The following is a 24,009-nucleotide window of genomic DNA, read 5'->3' as shown; positions in this document are numbered from 1 at the left end:
ACAGGAAACATTACGGCTCCGCTACGAAGCCCAACCGGTTACTGCTGTTTAGGGAAACAGCCGCTGTTTATTGTGAGAACCGTACGGAACAGACAGATACACTCTGTGGGCAGAATGCAGTATATATAAGAATCCAGTCCGTGCCTCACCGGAAACATTACGTCTCCGCTACAAAGCCCAGCTGGTTACTGCTGTTTAGGGAAACAGTCGCTGTTTACTGTGAGAACCGTAGGGAACACACAGATACTCTGTGGGCAGAATGCAAGATTTTAGTATGTTAAAGCAGGTGGTACATACGTGTACAGTGACCATGGGGTTTTAAGAGTTCAATAAGCTGTAAGAAATTCGATGGTAATTTTGTGTACCACATTACAGAGTATACCTCTTCCAGCCAACGGACATACACGGCTGATCGAAAAGTCTGCTAGTGGTTCATAAACAGTGGACCGCTTGACCTTCCCAATGGCCCGATATTTAAGCCCCTTCAGGCCGGACGGAGAAGCTCTCGAGGTTCGAGCGGCGACAGACCTAGGTCATCTACGTTTCGTAGAAACATATTGCCTCCATCTTCAGGATAGAGCCTCCTCTGCTTTCTTAGGTTACTTTTCAACCCTGAAGATGAAGGCAGCATGTTTCTACGAAACGTCGGTAAATTTCACCAGACTACACGCCGTCACCAGCAAGAAGCTAGTACTGTTCATGGTCAGAGCTGTGAGACCCTGAAATCCAGCAATAGTTTCATGATTTGAAGAAATGGGGCATGTAGCACGCATGAGGAAGACGAGAAATGCACACATCTTAATCGGAAAACGTGAAAGGAAGATATCAGTTGGGAGACTAAGTGTAGACGGAAGGATAATATTAAATGGGGTTTCAAGAAGCAAGTATCACACCACTCAATATTCTTACACCATATAATACAGTCGACAGCAGTATCTTGTATTTCAGACAACTCCCAGCTGACATAACTAGGCCGCCATGTTGGGGGTGCGCACGTTGCTAAACGACCAGACGTCGCAGACCGATAAACTGCAATCACGGCGAGATGTAATTAATCGTAAATAAAATATGGGGAAAGCTATCAGGGAGGGCACGCGATCTGCGTTATGCAGGGGCATCAATACGCCATGAGCCCGGCAGCAAAACATTGCGACTATAAAAAGAAGCAGGGATAAGGTGGAGTTCCAGCAGGCCGTGCTGCTACGTCACGTGTTGCCACTGCTGGTGTATCTGTAACGGTCTATACAGTATTCGGGAGGTCCTCGGTTCGTACCTAGGAACGGACATCGGCTATCCTGACTGAGGTTTTCCGTGGTTTCCCCCAGTCCGTCAAGATAATACCTGGATTAGACCATGACCGCTTCCTTCCATATCCCTAGTCCTGCTATCACGCGACACTGCAACTGGCAGCGTTGTCAAATGAACAAGATACTGTGTAGTCTTGTATGTGAGTACCGACATTCTGCCTTCATCTGGATGCCTCCGAAACGTCGGTACCCACCTACTAGACCGTGGGAACCTCTGATCTCAAGACAGGTCTGTTTCCAGTGGCAAGCGGTGCAGTTTGTGTGCGTCAGACTGTACGCTGCGACTTTATCTACACATGCGTGTCCCGTGGCGGCGGCTGAACAGAAACAAAACACTCTTAACCGCTAATTTAGCAGCGCGACACGCGAACTGCTTATCGGCATGGCAACAAAACATTCTCCGCGGTAGCAAATCAACTACAACACAGCGTTCAGCTTATCGCGGGTCGCGACGTAATGAAGCAATTAAAAACCATTTAGTATTGCAAACTCTTAAACACTTGAAGCCCCAAGTCCATCTGAACAGCGCTCCCTAAGTTCACGGTTCACAGAAATCACACTCTCCCTATCACAAAGACCTACTGTTTTACGAAACACATCAAGTACAATGTGTGTAGGCAACACACAGAATTCTTTAATGTTAATGTGGGTGGTACATATAGCGACCACTGTGCTCTAACGGGTCTCGGACATCTGAACACGGAAAGGTTATAACTCAGAAGCTGTAACTTGACCTGCTGTCTTACGTGGGTGTGAAACTTGGTCTCCCTCACATGGGAACGGTGCGCTGAGGGGAAGTGGGCGGCTTCTTGCTTGTGTAGATCCTGTTATTGGGACGATCAATTCAAAGAATATTCCATTGGTGGGGATCGTAGCACGCATGCGAGAGACGAGAAATACATACAAAGTTTTGGTCAGAATATACGAAAGAAATATTCCGCTGACAAGATAATATTAAAATGAACATTCAAGGTACCGGTTATGATGGTGTAGACTGCATTCATTTGGCTTAGGAGAGAGACGTAATGGGAGGGCTCTTATGAACACAGCAATGAATACTACTGTGACCTTTCTAGGTGTAACCCCGTATAGTGTGGTAGGTGCATACGGACGTTTCAGAGGATCATCGTTCTCCAAAGGACTGAGACTATCTACCAGACTACATGGCGTCATACCCTGACATTCATCGACGTCAGATTCTGAAACCTTCACGGTTCCATAAAAGGCAGGGGCTTTGTCACGTAGCTGAGCTACTGTCAGCTCTTCAAGGAGGGTTTGTGATCTGACTGCGACGCCCGTCTGGGGACGATACTATGGCGTAGGCGCAAGTGCAATTTATTATAAACACCCCCTTCAGCAATCTACTGGATTCCACAGTAGTGCGTTGGTACTGACGCCGCCGTCGCTCCCACCTCACAAGTTCGCACTGCGCCATTTTGGCTGTCAGTAAATAAACCGGGAGAAAGGCGTGACGGCGTCCAGCAGCTGGTTCAGAAGTTGCTGATGCACGGCACTGCCCCCAGGCGTTCAGTCGCAGCGCAGCAGGAGGGGCGGACGGCCGGCGATACCAAATTTAATTAAATTCCATCAAACTGTTCTCTGATTACGAAACCGCTGAGCATGAAGATCGACTTCGTTTATCTATTTCGAAACCCGTGACACTTACGGGAAAAGTATAGTGAATATACTGCGTCCCATTGTTCCCAACCAAGGTTGCGGGTTCGATTTCCGATGGGGTCACTGGATTTTTCAATTTACGTAATCCTTCCAGACGCACTATGGTCCTGGGGAGGACTCAGCCTCTAACAGAAATGAGTACCAGGAATCTTCCTGGGGGTAAAGGGCAGCCAGCTTGTAAGGCTGACAACCTTACAGCCATCTGTGAGCCGATTGTTTAGAAAATGCGAGAGCCTCGACGTCTATGGGCCTCCACAGCCTGTTACGGGGATAACTTTTTTACCTTCTACGTTCGATATGCGCAGGAAAGCGCGCAGGTCTTCATGTGAAATGTTCGCCATTGCTGTTGGACTCTATCCACACAATTTCTAGTGAAAATCTCGTGTAAACGCGGCCGGCGATTCTCATGTTGTCAGATACGGACACAACGTCAACAGCCAGTGAAGGTGGCAGATGTCGTCTGCACCCCGGGGTAAATGTGGCCGGAGCGTGGAGGTAGACCAAGTATTAATCATATCGATACATTCGGAAGTTCTATCTGGACTCTAATCAGAGCGAGTCGGATTAATGATGATGAGACTGTAAGGTTCAGGGGTGAGTTTGAGGTCGAGGGTTCACCCCAGGCAAGGGGTGAAGCGCAGTGCCACCATACTTCTCGTTATCTTCCAGACATGCGGAAATTTTCGCGCCTCACAAAGTAAATGTTAGTTTGTGACGTTTAGATGCTCGCTCCTTTGTGAGTGGACCCGAGACACATCACATGGACTGGGGCACGCTGGGCCCACTGGACCGAGCGCTTCCGAGCATAAGCGGCCTAACGAAACTTGCTTAAGGACTCACAGCTCGGTTACTCAACCAGCTCTCTGACAGCATCGCCAATATCACAGCACACCACTGGACACGCCCCTGAGCCAGTTCCATCCACTCGCATCCTAACAGCCTGTTTCCCTAAGAGCCATCTTACTAATTAACTGACTCTCTGGCAGCAGCACCCGAAGCTCCAACTACCAAAGCCCGCCACTGGACACGCCCCTGAGCCAGTTCCACCCACTCGCATCCTCACAGCCCACTGCATGCTCGACGCCGGGAGGGCCGCGGGGTAATAAGAATGCGGCTGCGGCTATCGGTAACAGCAGATTCGGTTGCAATTCTCAATAACAAAAATTACGAAGCTAACTTTTCGTGATTTAACAGAAGTAAATGTCTCAGTAAAATCTGTGCATGTTCTGTGGAGGCTCCCGGGGGCCACGCCACCGCCCCCCCCCCTGAATCCGGGACAGTGTCACGACCACTCCCAATTCACCCTTTACTAATCATCCTGCAATTCGAAACAGCAGGATGAGCTACTATCAGCGGATAAGTATACTGATACCATCGCGGTTCGAGAGGCCTCATCACAAGTTTCGTCTATTTGTGGACGCTGAATCAATTCCTCCTTCTCGCTTTGAAATCTGGCATAAGGAATAACGTCTCAACCGAACCCCCCCCCCTTTTCCGGCTCGAAACGAATAAAAGGGAAAGTTAGAGGGGTTGGGGAGGGGGGTACGAAATTGCCGGACGCTGAGGGACTCTGGCCGGGATGCGGAATTCTATTACCGGTACTGCCAACATTACGAACAGTAAAAAGACGCTTGCAGCAAACTCCGATAAAAAGGAAGAGACCGTGCAGTTTATGTGGAGCGAGGGCTGCGTCCCAAAGCGTGGTCTGACACACAGTTGGCACACTTCACGGGTTCCGAAGGTTTACCTCTACTATTTCTGTTTGCTTTCATTTTGTCATGGAAGTTCCATGTCTTCCACGGACTGTCACCTCAGAAGGTCAGATTCGTTGTGGAGCCTCGAGTTCATTTCCCGGCGACTTCACCTGATATTTCTGGTGGAAATGCTGGCATTTCAGAGAGCGGTGATCTCCAAATTCCTTTCGTTTCCCCCTTGCTAGTCATCACTCCACCATTGCTCCTTATTCATGTACGTGTATCGCCGCCCCCCTGAGACGTGCGAGCGCCCTGACCACGCAGCACAGTATCACATGCTCGGACTTCATCTCTGGCCCGGTACTGTTTACATGTCACGGTCGCCATGGCAACATGTTCGTGCCCAGTTTTACGAGACTAATCAGATGAACCCAAAAACGTATTTCGACGCCAGAAAATCCATGAAAGTGAGCAACCACTGCCAGGACAGGGGACAGTTAACTGCTGTTCGTAGCATCGGGACATTCAGGGATTCTGTAGATCCAGTGTCGTGACGAGAAGACCCACCGGCTAACAACATAAACTCCTAACATCTCAACATATCACACCCCGATCTGTGCTTAAGCGTGTGTTATCTTCGAATTGCGCCAGTTACCTTCGTGCGTGCTATATGTCCTGCGGATCATACCCTTTAATTGTTCAAGCAATATGAATGGAGCAACATCTGCCACGCCCATGCCCCATACGTGACCTTCAGACTTCGGGAAACGCTCTGGTTACGTCCGTTCAACTGACAAACGTTTACAGACTTATTGTTGTTGTTGCTATGGCGACTGGGAGCAAACGCACCCCTCTCAGGGCGCAGTCCGAAGGCTTACAAATACGATCCTGAGACATTTCTAACAATACTTTGATTCTTCCCTCTCCTTCTTGGTCTTACGGGTGTCCGCTTTCCTCGCTCGCAGCTTGGTACGCGGCCCAGCAAATCAAATCTCTGGGAAGAGCTCGCCAGAAAGCTTTTCCCATTTTCCTATCTTCTTTCCGCGCTTGAATTGCGCCTCAAATGGAACGCGAGATCCCCCGGGAGAGCGGCGTCACCTGCCTCCTCTCCAATCCCTTCCTGTGCCGCAGCGACGCCCTCCCCCGGGAACGTCTTGTAACCACGTGACCCGACCTGACCCGACAGGAAGCAGAAAGCTTTTAAATTTCGTTTTCCACCACTCTGCAGACTTGGCCCGTCTCCTTACTTCCTCCCGCGCTCGCTCATTTCGCTTGCAGTACAGGGCGCCCCCAAACAGGGTGCTGGAGGCGGGCGCCAGGCGCACGCGCACTGCCGCGCCCTCTCCCTGCCCTGAATCCAATCAGCATCAAAACAGACGGCACCGTGCCCTTCTTTTATTTGCAAGGAGGAGGAGAATCTGTCGCAGGAGACAAACAAGCCGGCATAGGGTGATCTGCAAACTGCTTCATGTTACAGGACACAAGGACGAGGACGCGGCGGGTGGAGGTAAAGGCGGCCACTCCAGCGGAAGCCTCACCAAGAAGCAGCGGAAGGCGCGAACAGCGTTCACGGACCACCAGCTGCAAACTCTGGAGAAGAGCTTCGAGCGGCAGAAGTACCTGAGTGTCCAGGATAGGATGGAGCTGGCTGCCAAGCTGAGCCTCACGGACACGCAGGTCAAGACGTGGTACCAGAATCGCAGGTGAGCGATGTTGCGACAGTAGACTCCGTAATGCTGCCCTCGATTAGAAATTCAAGCAGCCCGGTATTCAAATATCAAAGTGGTTAATTCTCAACCGTCTGCGAAACAAGTGTTGTTATCGTTGGCTTGAAGTCCGCACGTAATTGAAATGCCGCATTTCCTGGGCTTCAGAAAACCAACTGGATAATGCAAGAAGTTCGTGCCGATTCTTATCCGAGAGCCCAAAGAAACAGGAAACGACCGCAGAGTTTTTGAACATTCCAAGCGTCATTACGCGTCCTTATCGCGGGGGCTGGGAGCCGTTAATGACTTCCTATGTGAGGCTTTTCAATTGCAGCGCAGAAATTACGGGCCATCACGCGAACCAATTGTTAGCATTAGTAAACCGCGGGCCGGCCGGAACGGCGGTCCTCGCGATACAAATCATCGATACGTGTAATTAGGGGGTCCAGTTGGCGGTGTATTCACACTGCGACGCGTGCCGCAAACAAGACGGCAAACTTTAGACCCACGCGTAGTTCGTAGTTCTCTCTACGCGATGTGACGTCATGTAGACTTCTATCCTGAAGATGGAAGCAGTAAGTTTCTGCGAAACGCTAGTAACCATCTACCAAATCGCATGGCGCCATATTCCAGATGAGCGCAGTGTTAATAGCAGGAAAGGTTGCCGCTGCAGTAGAGATTAGGCCCGCTGGTTACAGGACCTGAGCAGACTCACTAGCCCGCGTTTCGGTTGAACACTGAATTATGCAGCATTGCATGAACATGTACTCTAACATTTAGGCACATGTTTCATTTCGGGTTGTCTCCCCTTATTTAATCAACACGTACGAAATGAAGACGTGTGGGGGGAATGGAGGTATACCTCTAAGCATCCTCAACGTCGCAGACCTGCTTACACCTGTTCTCACTCTCTTCGCTTGCGGATTTTCTTATTTTTCCTTCTACCCTCAAGATGGAGGCGATACGTTATTCCGAAACGTCGGTTAACACCACATCTACACGGTGCCACATCCCAGAAGACTGCTCTCTTCGTAGTCACCGCCGTGAAAACCTCAAATCTTAAAACAATTAAATCTGTCCGACCCAGTTTCGACATTTCGAGTTTGGGTCTCTCTTGCGCGCACCTGACGATACCGATTCCGGGGATGGTCTCCATGAATTATAGGAACTGAATCCCAAACCGTTGGCGCCGTTACGATAAAATGGCCCCATCTGGAGGTCGTGTGTTCGTGTTCGGCACACAGATCTGTGGGACACAGGGCAACAGAGCGCCTCCCCCACCCGACCGCGCTGTTTCCTTATGCGGAGAGACGTACTGTCTTTCCGTGACGCAGGAGTTCCGCCTTCAGACATTACCTGGTTAGATTAGGCTGCCGAGGGATACCGGAAAGCGCCTAGTCTCGTACCCAGCGCCAGGACTCGTGGCAGCCCTCACATTAACATGGATGTGATACCAATGTATTCGATTTCCTGTGTGAAATGTGACTTCTATTGTCATCCGCCAGGAAGCGCACTGGTCCAGTTTCAAAAAAAAAAACAAACAAACAAACAAACAAAAGTTTATTATTAGGTAATATATATACATAACCTGCCCATACAAAACTGAGAATCAAATATTATTTAGAGACTTCCGTTGCATGCGAAGTTTGGCTTGGATTTGCCGCAGTTGGTCGTGCTGCGTCATTCCTCCTAGCGGCTAGCAAGTGCAGGAGGTACAGTGCGGGCCAACAGCAACACAACACGGCACTGTCAGCAGCTGGGACTATATCGCGCCTGAAGTTCTGTCTGGAGACTCCCACAACTTCTACACAATCGGCTCACAGATGGCAGTGACGCAGTCAGCCTTACGTGCCGGCCGCCCTTTACCCCCAGGAAGACTCCTGGTACTCACTCCTCTTAGAAGCTGAGTCGACCCCAGGGCCATTGTGCGGCTGGAAGAAAAATCCAATGACCTTATCGGGACTCGAACCCGCGCCCTTCCGGCTTGTAGCATAGTGCCTCAACCAACTACGCTACCGCATGCCCACAGATGCACTATGCTTAATGAATTTCAACGGTCTTGGCATAATTTACACCTGCCTCAACGAAGCAAAGGACAAGATCTGAGATGAAGAATTCAGTCTTCTGGGATGTGGCGCCGTGTAGATCTCGTGTGAACCGACGTCTACAGCCACCTGCTCAAGCTGGTTCCTCGCTCGCTGATTTTTCTACCCTGAAGATGGAAGCCATATGTTCCTCCGAAACGTCGGTTCACACAAGATCTACACGGCGCCACATCCCAGAATACGGCATTCTTCATCTCAAATCTTACCAGATCGGAGAGGCGCGGTCAGATATTCCATTCTGATATTATGTCCACTTAATTTGTACTGTCCGATGCACGGGAAATTCCAGTTAATTAATTTATTCTGTTAAATTTAAATATTGGTGAAAGCAATGGGCTCCCATTGGTTGAAGGCGTATGGGCGAGTGGATGTATAGACCTCGGCACTAGTTGGAGGGGTAGCAAAGACATTTCGTTTCAGCTCTAGCAGTAAGATGAATGGCGAAATGAACTTGGAACGGAAGATGCTTCACTTCAGAGTGGCTGTGAAAGTCTTCATGAATTTAGATTGTGGCGTCATCTTTTGTTTGGACAGTGAACTGCTGTGAAACTGACGAATGGGATAGCCACGGCTCAGTTCCCATGGCAACCCCGGTGTGCTCTCGTCACTGGGGTGGGACACAGCCAGATATTGCCAAACAGTACATTTGGAACTTCGCGCGAAGTGTCTTTCTTGGGGGGGGGGGGTCGGTCGGTTTAATGAATACTGAACTATGTTGACAGTTTTTAGTAAAAATCTTCAATACAAACTGTCACAAAAAATCGATGCGTGCAACGCAGGGGGAGTTGTTTCATGCGGACGGACAAACACGACGAAAGGAACAGGCGGTGCTCGCAATCTTTGCCAACGCGTCAAAACGCGAGACCCACCGTCGGGTAGGGAGTCTCTGTCTCGGGGCTCAGCTGACGCCCAGTGCACGGTGACCGTCACGTCAAGTGGCGCCGTGTAGTCCGGCACAAATCCATCAACATCGCCTCCATATTCAAGGTCCCAGACCAGAAATCAACAGTGTTGTGTTGTGTTGTGACCTGTAGACCCACTGCTAACTAAAACAGCCATTGCTAGGGAACAGCTCTGTTGACGAAAAGATAACCCAGAGTCTGGGGGTATAACCGGGCCCACCCAGTCACTGGGGGATATAAATACGGAGACCTGGCCCTCCAGGTTGGGGGAGTCCTGAATCTGAGACAGTAAAATGTGGCCATGAGTCCTGCGGGAGTGGGACCTAAGAATTACTGCTCTGGCGAGGACCAGCAGCTAGACTCGTCCTCTCGTCAGAGAGGGCGCCCCACATTAAGAAACAAACCCGCAACTGTTTGACAGTAATAAACATCTAGTCTTGGGCCCCGGATGGGCGCTCGAAACCAAAACAGACTAGCCGACTGACGGTCGGTCGTAACATAACTTTGACTCTGCCTTTGAATTGTTAAGACTGTTGAGAGTTGCAGCTGTGAGAAGTGAGAAGTTGGTAGCTGAGGCCAGGAACAGTTCGGGAACCCAGACGAATGGGAATGTCCGCGGTTGGAAGCCGCTATCAAGCAACGGCTAGTGTAGACTGAGAAGACTTTATGTGTGCTGTAGTTACAGTGACCTTTGGAGTGCGTGAGTCACAATTCAATGTAGCTACGATATGCAAAAGCCCAATAAATCCGATTACCAACCGAAACATCGTCTCTTTTAACACTTACAACGTTACATTATGTTCTTCCGAAACGTCGGTGAACGCCTATCTAATTACACAGCGTCACGTCTCCGAAGACTAGAGAATGTTCGTAAGAGTTCTCAAAGCTGTCGGTGAAGAGAAAACATCGAGCCATTAACCCATCAATACTTAAACACATCTTCCACTGCAAGCAGAACGCGTTCTGTTTCGGTCACTCGGGCCGTGAAATTGTCACATTCAGGCGCTAACCGATCTACACAGGGAAATCCATTAGAGCCGTCACGGTTTCTTTGCATTACCCAGCGATTTCTTTAGCAGCGGACCCTTTGAGACCGATGTCCCGATGCCGGACGATAAGGAGACAGACGTAACAATGGGGAACTTTCATCCACTTCGCATGATGGCCCCTGCATATTCCGTCTTCTCTAACTTAATTACCAATGCCACAGCCCACGAGCACGTAGGGCGAGGGGCGACAAATCAGGTACCTCCCCCCCCGGATTCTTGAATTAGCCGGTACGCCGATATCCCAGTAGTTAGCGGTGACTCCGCAAAGTAACCGCGTTATGAATTAAGCTGCTGCTAGGCAACGAAACAGATTCAGCACTATAAAACGGGCTATGGTACAAGTGTCTGAACTGGGAGAGTTCTGAAGGCCGTCAGAGAGTGAAATACGGACATGAGTCCCGTGGGACCCGAAACCAAGAAGCACTGTGCTGGCGAGGACCAGCAGCAATGTAACAGTCAATATGTCATGGGGAAGTAGGGAGGCGTATTCTTAATCTCGACACTAAACGGAGGTGATTGGTCAGCTTCACACTCCGGCCGCTTTATCCTCGATGGTAATTGTACAGGAGGCTGGGTGGGGCCTAGACCAGGGTGTGGACGCTATGGAGAGGAGGAAACTCCATAGCCCCTGACGGGAAACAAACTCCAATCCCTCGATCGTCCAGTATATAAAGGCGTCACTATGCTGAGTTAGCTAGGCGTAAACGGGAGGATAATATTAAAATGGATATTACATGAAGAGGATGTGAAGGCAAGGGAATGAAGCCTCTTGGGGAGGCCCAAGCTCCATGCAGTCAGCAGTTGCGTGCTCCTATTGAACCAAGTTGTGCAGGAACTGCTATTGGCTTCGTTTTCCCCTACAACACCACTAAACACAAGAGGGTGTCCGTGAGAATGTGGGGTGGGGCTGCACCCCACAGAGCAGCGGCCCAGAAGTAATTGGCATTCATAGCCCTCGGCAATTTGTCATGCGGTCGCAGTAAATGTCGCGAGAAGATGAGCGGTTCCACGGTACAATCATCGCTCCAAGTTTCGTCAAAATCCAGCCTACACTCGGTGTTGCCAGCTCCAGGTCAGAGCCTAGAGGCCCGCGGGATCCTGAGGAAGCTCACTAGCCTCGGTCTTCATTTATAAAATCATTTTAGTAAAAAATTAGCCGTAAATTGTGCGCACGGCTCAATGCATCTGCCGCATCGCTCAAACGTATTTAAAAACATGGAAGAACCTGGAACGGTCAGAAAATGTGATTTGTGTTGCTCCGAGTGACTGGAGCTCAAGATGGACTCGTGTACTGCTCACAGAAACTGAAATGCAGTAGGAGTGTCCGGTAGGAGACGTAACGGGGTTCCCGAGCTGTCTGTCACATGCAGACTCTGTCTGTACCTGTCAGTTGCCTTTGCAAAAGCACATAAAGCTGGACTGAGAAAGAGGCCCACAAATAAAACAGTTTTCGTGCCCAACTACTTTACTAATATCTAATAATCAGTTCCTGCCTCCTAGAAAACACACTGATCAGTCCGTTAATGTGAGACCTGAGGTTCGTAAGAGTGAGTAGAACCGTTTTCTCGGATATATGTGTAGCAATGCTGGGTACGGGACTCAAACCGGTGTTCCCTCTGTTGCAGAACCAAATGGAAGCGCCAGACTGCTGTTGGCCTGGAGCTGCTAGCCGAGGCGGGCAACTACGCCGCCTTCCAGCGCCTATACGGCGCGCCTACATACGGCTGCTGGCCCTACCCGGGGGCGGCAACGGGGGCGGTGCCAGTGGCACCCAGCACAGCGGACCTCTACTACAGACAAGCGGCGGCGGCAGCGGCGGCGGTCAGCACGCTGCAGAAGCCGTTGCCATACCGCCTCTACCCGGGGGCGGGCATCGGCCTGGGCTTACCTGGTCCCTCGTCCGCCGCCCCGCACTTGCCCGCCCCCGTGGGGTCGCTGTCCAGCTACTACAGCAGCCACCGGTCACCGCAGAGTCCACCCCAGAGCCCGCCCCCAGTCAGCAGGCCCAGCTCCGAGGAGGAGGACTCTCCCCCGCGCGTCTAGATGTCAGCACCTCACATACAGTGTATATACATACGGTGTACATAGCACAGTGCATATCCACAGCCGGGACTTGTGTGGGACAGAATGCGAGGATGTTGCAACTGTGTGTCCGTCTCAACCCACAACAACAGCGCATGTTTCAAGCTTCTTTTGTTTTAAACAATATGAATACTGAAAACTGCATCATTATTACGAAACGAGCTAAATTATATTGTTGTAGGTTGGTATTATAGACGTTTCCTTCAGATATCGAATTCGGGGCCCTCGACAGGCGTCCGATCAGCAGCGCCGGCCGTCCGCCCCGAAACTTTACAATTACCGCCGGCCACTCTGGCAACTCGCGCAGCTGCTGCTTCTGAGAGAGAGATGGGAAATTTTGTATTTCGAAGTTTTCGGCCCTGCAGCCGGTCATTTGTCCCCGTCAAAACACCTGAGCGCGATTAAATAAAAGGAACACGGAACAAAAGAGGTGAGGGGTGGGAATTTGCGTGATTAATCGTGCGGGGAGCGGAGAGGGGGAAGCAATAATCAGAACACAGTGTTCAGTGACACTGCAGCGCGATTCACAGCAGCTCGCGTGACAGCGCGTCACTGGAGACCTGAACACCTGCCCGGGGTGCCAGCAGCCGCGCCAACTTGTATCAAGCTTTGTAATAATAAAGCTAAGATGTGCAACTCTTGAGTTTAACTGTGCCCGCCTCTCCTTGCCCACGAGGTTCAGAGCTCCAGAGAGTTGGGCTACCGAGGCGGGAATCGAAACTGGAACCTTCTAATTCCATCTGGTGGGGTTGTAATGACATGGATACCTCACGCTCCGGTTCGATTCCCGCCATACTGTCGCCCTGTATGCACTTCCTTCGGTCACTAAGCAACCGGAGACACTTGGAGCAATGATGAGGAGGGCATGTAGAAAGCATAGACGAAGAAGAAAACATCATCCGGATAAGTTCTCTGGGTTATGCCACCGTATAGTCTGGTAAGTCAGTTATGTTCCTCCGACATCTTGGTATCCATTTACCAGACTGCATGGCGTCATACCCCAAACCTCAGTCCCTATACAGGTGAGTGTTGTTGCCTTGTCTGATTCGCCTGCAGAAGAAGCTCACCGCGCCGCAACTCCTGTGCGCAGACGCACAACAAACTGCGCTCCTCCGTCCCATGAAGGCAGAGCGGCCACCGCGACAACCGGCCTCATCATTACGGCAACACCAACACAGCGAGGCCTCAACGAGAAACTAGGAACAGAGGGCGAGTGGGTCGGACTAAAGCAGGGCAATGTCACGGCAGTGGAGGGTGTTGCTGCCAGACAGGTGGACGTGCCACAGCGACGGCCCAGGTTCCATCTCAGTTTAGGTCATGTCGCATTTGTCATTGACGAAGTGTCACTGCAGATCATTCTTTCCGAGTACATCGGTTTCCTCTACCAATTATCATTCTACCGACTGCTCCAGGCTCATGTCATCCCGGGACTGGTACAATAAGCCTAGCAGTGGCCGTGTACCAACACCCCCCACCCCACGAATCAAAAAGAAAAGAGATGGATCTTCGGGAAATTGGATGTGAGAATGGGAGGTGGATGGAACTGGCTCAGGATCATGTCCAATGACGGGCTTCTGTATTATGGGGTTGAACACTCGGGTTCTACAGCCAGAGAGTCAGCTAATGTGGTTTGTGCGTTCTGACGCCGTTCTCAGCCGCAAGTTCCACTTGTTTCTGTGCGGCTGGACATAGTTCTTAGGTCTTTACAAAAACGCAGCTGGTTTGAGGCTGCGTCCCGTGAATGTACATTACCACCGGGTGTTCTGAAACCGCGGCAATATTTTCATGGGAAAGACAATTACTTATTAAATGCATTCACTCATGCGACAGGCGTTTCTATACACAGAGCCCAGACAGCTAATAACGCAAATAGGCCTAACAGAAAATTATCAGAAATTGTAATTTTGTCGGGTCTGGGCTAAATCTCTCCACGCTACGCACGATGTACAGGGTGGGACGAAACAATGGAAACACTAGTGATACTGTACATATTTCTCTATTAATATGGTGTTGGACCACCTTTTGTCTTGAGTACAACCGCAATCCTTCTTCGAATAAACTAGTACAAATTTTTGAACAATTTCTAGCGGAATTTTATACCATTATTCCTGAAGAAAACCGTCATGTTGCTATAGAAATGTTGGAGGTGGGAACCTGCTCCTCATTCTAGTCTCCGAAACTGACCACATTGGTTCACTGATGTTCATGTCTGGAGACTGTGCTGGCCAGGGAAGATGTTGAAGTTCGCCTTCATGCTCTTCAAACCGCCACTAAACAGTTCCAGCTGTGTGAATGGGGGCACTGTCATCTTGAAGAACTGTATCCTTGTTCGGAAATAGCGCCTGGACCATGGGATGCACCTGATTACCCAACCTGTCCATTCGGCCATGAAGGGTAACAATGGGACCAACAGAAACTGCACCACGACGTTGCTGCCCAAACCCCGTGTTTCACTGTTGGAACCTGGCATTCCGGATTGCAGACTCCCTTTGGTGGTCTCCATACGTAAACTTCCTGACCATAACACGCGCGCGTCTCCAATGTCTGATGTCCAGGTTTTAAGGTCGTGATACCAACGTTTACGCATCTGAGCCTTGCTCCCAGTAATCAGAGGTTTAGCAGTTGCAGCCCTGCCGTGGATGTTGGATTTGTGAAGCCCAAGTCGGACAGTTTCTGTAGAAACACGGTCTTCGAGATGAATATTCAGTTCTCCTGCAGTTCACCTGTACGAAGATCACTTCCTATCAGCGTTGATTTTCGCCTACTGTTCCTCTTCGCTGATGTTATCTTCCTATGATTCCTGTATGCCGACATAGCCTTAGGAACCGTCGCTCTGTACACCTGGTGATGTGGCAGCTTTAGTCAGAGACGCTGCAGCTAAACGCGCAACAACAATCTGTCCTCTTTCAAAATCAGGCAAGTCTCATTTTCCCGATTATTTGACACGGACTGTCACTCAACACAATCATTAATGCACTTACACGAGCACTACAGAGTGTACACAAACGGAAGAACATTCAGTGTTGCCAACTAAAATTCTACCAATTCAGCGAACAAAAACAAATTCTACTCCTCGACTTCTTAGGGTTTCCGTCATTCTGTCCACCCGCTGTATCTCCCTTGTAGACTTTAATTTGTGGGCGTCGTGACAGCCGTGACTTTACAGCAGCAATTCTACGTTACGATGGAAACACGCCAGCACAAGACCCAACCACTACACATCCTTGCGCGCATTACTTCCTGTAACGCTTACTGTCCTATCCAATGGGTACCAGGGGTCAGACACCTGCATTCACTACTCCTACGGATGCAGTAATGGTGTTCAGGATCCATGCAGCTATTCCTCAATCCTACATACGCTTCTACGTAACGTAAAGCTATCCCTGTAACAGTCCGTGGAGGCCCATACGGTTGTGAGACGTCGAGGCTCCCACATTTTCTAGACATCCCACATTTTCTAGACAAGCGGCTCACAGATGGCGGTAAGGTTGTCAGCCTTACGCGCCGACTGGCAGCCCTTTAGCCCCAGGAAGATTCCTGGTACTCATTTCTGTTAAGAGGCTGCGTCGACCCCAGGGCCATAGTGCGGCTGGAAAGTTTAGGTCAATTGAAAATAGATCTAAAACTATTTGTTTTCCTGTTCAGTGTAAAAGTATGAAGGCCGTATGTAAACGTGGACACCAAAAGGTGAGTAGAGATATCTGACAAACAAACAAACAATATTGTGCTAACGAGCACTAAGTGACGCGACGAATGGAAGCTGCCATTCAATATGGCAGTGCTGAAGTAGGAAATACAAACTAGTGTATATCCCGTTGATAATTCAACAAACAATCTTGCTTCAAAGATTTATCCTCGGTTACCGTCCTCTGTGGATGAAATCAAACGTCAAAGTGTTTTTTTTTATGATTATACGAGGTATAGTCCTGAGCACGCAGGACATGATCACACATCCTCGGGTTTAAGTGTGAGACTTCACCTCGTACCCAAAGGCTGGCTGTTCAGAGTAAGGAAGTCTGTCTGTGTGCGAGCAGGCGAGTGAAGTATCGAAGCAGAAACAGTTTAACCAAGAAATGTCAGCAACGAACGAACAAAGTCTCACTGGTAGGACAACATTGGGGGAAAAGGAATCCCGGTTCAGAAACTGTGCTCCACAGATACCTTTCGGTGGGGTCACCACTTGAGCGGCAGACCCAGTGTTGCTGATCCCTCCAATGACGTCCCTCGCCTCCCACAGAGCGAAGACAGAAGGATTCCTGTACGAACGAGAGATGTGGGCAGCAGATCTGTGACAGAGGGTGCAAGGCTAACATCAAGATATGAACTTTCCTGGAAAGGCGTTATGGCAATACAGAGTTCAACTCAGAATGGACATGCAGACAGCTAATTACTTGAAGAATGCCATCTTCTGGGATGTGGCTGGCTCCTCGCTCGCGGATTTTTCTACCCTGAAGATGGAGGCGATACGTTCCTCCGAAACATCGGTTTACACAAGATCTACATGGCGCTACATCCCAGAAGACGGCATTCTTCATAGTCACCGCCGCGTAAACCTCAAATCTTAATAGAGTTAATTACTTGTTTTGACAGTTGATTGGTTTACTGGTCACAAATTAATGGAATGCTGGTTTTGGAATACCCTGTTCAGTCCGTTCACACGAGGTAATCAAGCGGCACCTTTACATTTTGACAACGTTGATATGGCGCCTCCGGGGGTTCCCTAAACGACTGTACGATTTGACATAATGCAGGACATTATGCCGCTGGGCAAGTTTCGACCAAACTGCATACACAACGACAGGCTAAACAAAGGGAAGTTCGAGCTTGCTGATGGGGGGGGGGCACAATTTCGAGATGCGAGTCATGCTCAGTAAGACTGATAATGCAGCTACCTGAGTGCGCCAGGCTATCCTGACTGATAAGATTAAAAGGAGGCTTCTGTGGAAGCACTGTGTTATCTTGACAGGGAATATTAACAGAGAGGCTACATAAGGGTCTTTATAATCACTGTATAATGTTTGCGAGGCTATCCTGATAGATAAGATTATGAGACTGCAGAAAGCTCTGTGAAACCACTTTACAATGCCTACAAATCTATCCTGACAATTAAAGCTTAAAAGACTTTGTAACGGCAGTGAGCCCTACAAGTGGGCAGCGCCATAGTTCAAGCGGTTAGTCGCTGGCTTCCCACCGCGGTGGCCCGGGTTCGATCGCGGGTCTGGTCAAGTGGGATTTGTCGTGGACCAAGTGGCGCTGGGGCTGGTTTTCTCCGAGTACTTCGGTTTCCCCTGCCAATCTTCATTCCACCAATTGCTTCACAATCACCCTCACCTATCTCATCTGGTGCTGGTGCAATAGGCCAGAAGTGGCCGCGGTACAAGGGACTTAGTCCCACCTCACTAACAATAAAAAAAGCCCTACAAGTGGTACGAGGCTATCGCGAACGCTAGACAGCATAGCCTGCCACACACTGAACCTAGCGACATCCTCTCACACTTGCCGCCGGACCCTAGGTACCACGCGTGGGCCAATTCTAAAGCAAGACAAATACGCAACATCAACTGCAAATGTTTGCTTCCTCGCCGGCTTACAGGAGCAGCTCATGTCCATCAGCAATGGCAGACTTGTGGACACAAGCGCTCGGGCATGCGCACAACGCAACCGACTCAGATATCTCTCATCATCGCTACAACAAAAGTGTGCCACTCACATCATCGAATTACAATGCATGGCCAACACCCTTAAGATCATTATTAATATTATCCCCACTTATAAATGGGACTTCTTTCCAGAACAGGTTCGGCAGAGCACGTAGAGGAAGGGGAAAGCGGGAGAGGAAGAAGTTACATTCTGTTTTCAAGAGAAAGAATACGTACAAAATTAATTTGACTTTTAAGAACAAACAGAGAAAAATGCTAAGATTAACTATATCAGAAAAGAGAAAAGTTTGAAAACTACTTTAATGTGACTATTATTTTCCATATTGTCCATCATCTTCAGTTTCTCAAACAAAAAAATAAAACTCCGTCGTTTTAATTCGCAAGCGAACTATACCGACCGAGCGACCGTCGCTTGTCGGTGAAGTTTTTTTTTAATTCGCTTACCGGGGGGTGGAGTCCAACTGGGTCCACTCGGCACGGCGGCCACTGAGTGGTCTAGTGTAGCCTGCCGATTATGATGATGAAAATTTGATGTAATGAAGATCTGCAGGGAAAACCGAAGTACTCGGAGAAAACCAGCGCCACTTTGTCCACCACAAATCCCACTTGACCAGACCCGGGACCGAACCCGGGCCGCCGCGGTGGGAAGCCAGCGACTAACTGCTTGAGCTATGGAGCGGCCTGTCGGTGGAGTTAGTGTCAACTTCTGCGGATAGAGGGTGTCGCGTGGTCAGCGTAACGAACCAACGGCCGTTAATTTCAGTTCAGTTTCTCAACCACATTCCGAAAACTCTTCCAGCCATTTTGTAACGGGCCCAACTGGTCCCTTAAACCTGAAGATGAGAATAGATCCAGTCTCCGAAACTCAGGACAACAAAACAGCCACGTTTACTGCAGCCCGACGCAGACAGACATATCTCGACGCGGTTCAGAACGATTTATTCCTGACGATGCCTACATGAAACCTGATTGGTACAATCTTCCGCGGTGTGCCGCGATTATAGTGTGCCCGATGGCGGTACTTCAAATGCTGGATCCACTGTCTCGCTTGCTGATCGTGCAAACATCTTCACGGGATCTGCGAGATGCAGTGACAGTGCGCCTCCTTCACGTAAGTTTCCTAACGATTCTACGGTCATGGTGACATTATGAGGCAGAAACACAGTGTTCTGTGTGTTTTGTATGCTTCTCAATACAGTTCCCTAACAGGCACTGAACTGTCGCTATTACGGAGAAAGTGTGTTTTCTGTGAGGTGGAAATAAAGTTTCTGCATATTATTTACATGAACTTCCGGCCAGGAAGGCTTAATGATGTCATACCACTTCCGGCGGCTGTAGGCCTACGGTATCAAAGGTGACACAGAATGATCGCGAACGGTGAACAGGAAGAAATCTGTAAGGAAGTGATTCTGGCCTATCGAGGTTCCCATCCGAATCAGCCCGAGAGAAGCGAGTTAAGTCGCGCGAGGACTTCACGAGTTTGCAGAAAATCTGAAAATATTCGGCGCCAGACGGGAGCATCGCCATTTCTGTCGGGTAACATTCGGGGAAGGGCGCCTAATATACATCACAGCTCCTCTATACCTTGCAACCCAAACCGACTGTCCGTTGTTGTGTACAACTTGCAACCCAAACCGACTGTCCGTTGTTGTGTACAACTTGCAATACAAACCGACTGTCCGTTATTGTGTACAACTTGCAACACAAACCGACTGTCCGTTATTGTGTACAACTTGCAACACAAACCGACTGTCCGTTATTGTGTACAACTTGCAACACAAACCGACTGTCCGTTATTGTGTACAACTTGCAACACAAACCGACTGCCTGCTTTCGTGTACAACTTGCAACACAAACCGACTGCCTGCTATTGTGTACAACACACACTATTCGTCCTTTATAAGCTTACATCGATAAAGCCGCTGCTTGGAGTCAATCTTAATTACTCCACCCCGAGAGAAGAGGCAGCTAGCAACCAATTAGGGAGGTTTCCCCCTCGCTCTGAATTCTCCGAGCCCCAATTCCATTATCGCCCTCATTAGTCGTAATTGTTACAAGCCAATAATCCGCTGCTCATGCGCATTAACAACATCACACAGCGCCGCGTGGTGGCAATTGAGGCAAACTCAATCAGCGCTTCCCAGGCCAATGTGTTATTGGGTTCGAATAAAAACAGAACAAATTCTATTAATTTAAAATTCGCTTTGAAGAGGTTTTGTTTCCAAATGAAAACAAAATCGCCGTGGGTCTGATTGGAGTCCGGGAAACACATCGTCCAGGGTTCGAATTCATTCTGTTTCAATATAAGACTGCATTTGCCAAAATTGGATCAGCGTAGAAACTGAAAACAATAAATTGATATTTATTTACAGGAACCTTCTGTCGGCGCGTTGCCATGGTAACGTACAATTTGTATCTAATTGCCGACAGATGAAGGGACATGTAACCTCAAAAGCCAGATAGGAATGAAGCGCGTTAAGCCATGCGTGGCACGCAAACGGTCACGGCGGTCACAGCAAGACACGAAGAAGCGTACTGTAAGTGATGGATGCTGGGTTAACGCAAGCAACGGATCCAGAGGACTGTCCGCTGTACATTTCCATAATGCTACTTACTGTACCGTACAAACGTCACCGGTACCATATAAAAACGTTTTCATAACATCGGCTTATTTTCTATTAGCATTTCAACATCTTGGAGACTGAACCCATACACCTCAGAGATCTGTCGCCCTTGAAATCGCCACAATACCGCCATGTTGGTGTTACTTATATTCCAGCAGAAAGTAGAAACACAGGATCAATGCAGATAAACCTGTCTGAGTTCCTGGAGCCATGAAATTACAGCAAGGAAAGCGTTAGAAACGCAAAGAAGGAGAGATCGGTCGATTCATGCCTGCAGCTGAATCTGGCAATATAAAGACGCGTACAAGTCGTCAACAGCATCTCGATTAAACAATAAGAGAGGCTTAAGCTGGCCCTGTGCTTATCTAATTAAGCACTACGCAATGAAGACGTATGGAAAAGTTCTATTTACAGATTCATGCTTTCTTGACCTTGGCACTAGTTGGAGGTGAGTGGTCAGCTTCACGCCCCGACCGCTTCACTCCCGGTAGCCATTTGAAAGAAAACTGGATGGGCTCCAGAGCTGGTCTGGACGACGTGGAGAGGATAAAACTCTTGACCCTACCGGAACTCGAACTCCGACCCCTCGGCTGTCCAACCTGTAGCCACTCGCTACACCAAGAGACGTCAACTGTACACATGTTTCAGGTTGCGTCAGGATGATACAGTGACGCAGAGCACGCCGTACCTCATTCTGCTTAGCAGCCAGCAAGATGGCCGGCCTTCTGAAGGTATGACGCATGCTCAGATATGCTGACACAGACAATGCGAGTTGCGCCTTTTATTCAAACTAGCTATCACTGGGTCAAATAATCTGTAGCATGTTTTGTGACGGGTTCGAACCCGGGCTGTAGGCACAGTGCTGGAACCAATAGCGGCGCCAGCCTGCAGCCCATGCTAATTGCCGTACCAATCGGAGCGCGCGACACAAAATCTAATCAAGCCTCAATTACAGCCTCAGAGATGCGCGCTCAGGTTCCGGGCGCCATCTTGAACCACAGGCTCGAGTCCGACCCTGAAGTGCGGCGTATAGTAGTCCTAGAGAGTTAGTTCCACACATTCAAGACAAGCTGAAACCGCAAACTGTATATAGCAACTGCTTGTGGGTAAATCTAAGAATCAAAGAGTGAGAGACCTGCTACGTCGGCGCACGAAACCTATCCAGGGCCTAAGTAGTGCTCACTAGCCTGTTCTGTTTCCTGTTCCTTACCGCGAACCTAACAGATAACACCCAAATATATCATGAAACTGACTCTGTAGTCTTTATCAGTAAGCACGGCAGCCATGGTTGTTAGTGTTATGCGATTGGAAGCCTTACGAGCGAACTTCAATTCATAATTTGATTGCTANACCGGTTCTCACGGTCTCTTCGCTTGCAGATTTCTTATATTTTTTCTTCTACCCTGAAGATGGAGGCGATACGTTCCTCCGAAACGTCGGTTAACACCACATATACACGGTGCCAAATCCCAGAAGACTGCTTTCTTGATTGCTACTGTTTCCTTAAAGCTTAAGCTACTGTATACTGTGCTAAACAGCCATACACCGGACGGAGAACGGGTGCAGGGCAGTCTGCAGGACACTGGCCACGCCCACTGAAGGATCTGCAGTCTCGAACAACAAAATTCCAATTAAATCAGGTTAAACATCCGAACCGATCACCGGACATCGCCACATGAAGCTGAGAGGTGTCAGGTTTCGTCTTGAGACCGAGCTTCTTCACACGGGCACAGCAAGAAACAGGACACCGCGCGCCACAGGGTGACATGCAAACAGTGACAGGACACCAAACAGCACTCTCAATCAGACGCGCCGGCTTACCCACACTAAGACCTGATTCCAAGCCAGCTGAATCTAACCCACATTACAAAACATTACAATTCACATGTTATTTTAATATTATCCCCAAATTCTGAGGCGTAGCTTTAAATCTGACTCTACGGACATGAGTCTTCTTTAAGAAGCTGACAATTGCTCAGCTATTCAACAAATAAACAAGCTTTTGCGGAACCAGGGAGTTTACTGACGTGATCACAACAACAGCCTAACATGGGTCCCTATCCCGAGCCAGAGGAATCCAGTCCACGTCTACGCATCCCACTGTCTGAACACACATTTCAATATGATCCTCTCGTCTATACCTGTGTATCCCAAGTTGACTCTTGCCTTCTGGCTCTCCCATTTCTCTCATCTCCCCACTTTGAGATGATCGCGTCAAGATTCGACGCTACTTCGCCCAACCGCCTCATCCTCCTCAGCAACCTGTGTCAAAGCCTCAGGGTCCGAGTCCAATGTAACGAGATACATTTATATCATTCAGTAACTTCTTTCTCGCATCCGAGCTGCATCCCAGCCCAGCAAAACATCAACTGAGCGAGCGGCTTAGTGTACCGCTAGCGCTACTGACTTACAATCCGAAGGTTCGCAGTTTAAACCTCGGTGGAGATAACAAATTAATTTGCTGGGGCGTTTCTTGCGTTATCTCGGTGCTTTAGGCGACAAATTCTGGAACTACCTCCTTCCAGATCCCTCCCACGTCAGTGGTTGCTACTATCTACCATCTGGGTCTGCTAATTGCCACAATTAGCCTCCACACCTGCTGCATGTTTAAACCTGTTATTCCTCCATCATTACGTCAATTAGAAGTGTCGATATCAAACATGGCTGTCACAATCACGGCAGCTCCAGGGCTGTACAAACCGCCACAGCAAGAGGTGGGAGGACGCATACAAATGTATGCCTTTAATCCCTCAGAGCACAGCGGTAACTATATGCACCACCCGCACTAACATTCTGCCCACAGAGTGCATCTGTGTGTTCCGTACAGTTCTCACAGTAAACAGCGACTGTTTCCCTAAACAGCATTAACCGGCTGGGCTTTGTAGCGGAGACGTAATGTTTCCTGTGAGGTACGGACTGAATTCTTATATATACTGCATTGTGCCCACAGAGTGTATCTGTGTGTTCCGTACAGTTCTCACAATAAACAGCGGCTGTTTCCCTACACAGCAGTAACCGGCTGGGCTTTGTAGAGGAGACGTAATGTTTCCTGTGGGCACGGACTTATGTTATGCAGACGATTATGAGGGTTGAGATGGCTCGGATTTTTTTTAATCCGATCATATATTCTATCTTTACCAGAAGGACAAGCGGGCACTGCCTGGGAACCTTCAAAATCGGAGATATAGTTTCTTACTCCCCCC

General features: G+C 49.2%; 2 protein-coding genes across 2 annotated transcripts in view; one reads left to right on the top strand and one right to left on the bottom strand.

Annotated features, from left to right (window-relative positions):
• Positions 1-13,158, top strand: part of LOC111873635 (homeobox protein B-H1) — a 30,044-nt gene extending 16,886 nt beyond the window's left edge. Inside the window, exons 2-3 of the mRNA XM_023868536.2 lie at positions 6,156-6,381; positions 12,066-13,158. Coding sequence (XP_023724304.1) covers positions 6,156-6,381; positions 12,066-12,483 — 644 coding nt within the window. The 3' untranslated portion in view covers positions 12,484-13,158. The remainder of the gene's footprint in view (positions 1-6,155; positions 6,382-12,065) is intronic.
• LOC111873638 overlaps positions 1-24,009 on the bottom strand; it is a 130,876-nt gene that overhangs the window by 104,939 nt on the left and 1,928 nt on the right. Inside the window, exon 2 of the mRNA XM_033755135.1 lies at positions 16,684-16,808. Coding sequence (XP_033611026.1) covers positions 16,684-16,808 — 125 coding nt within the window. The remainder of the gene's footprint in view (positions 1-16,683; positions 16,809-24,009) is intronic.

This window comes from Cryptotermes secundus, unplaced genomic scaffold (assembly GCF_002891405.2).
Source record: "Cryptotermes secundus unplaced genomic scaffold, Csec_1.0 scaffold678, whole genome shotgun sequence".
Taxonomy (NCBI): Eukaryota; Metazoa; Arthropoda; class Insecta; order Blattodea; family Kalotermitidae; genus Cryptotermes; species Cryptotermes secundus.
The sequence above is the reverse complement of the archived record's forward strand: the minus strand, read 5'-3'. Positions and strand labels throughout refer to the sequence as shown.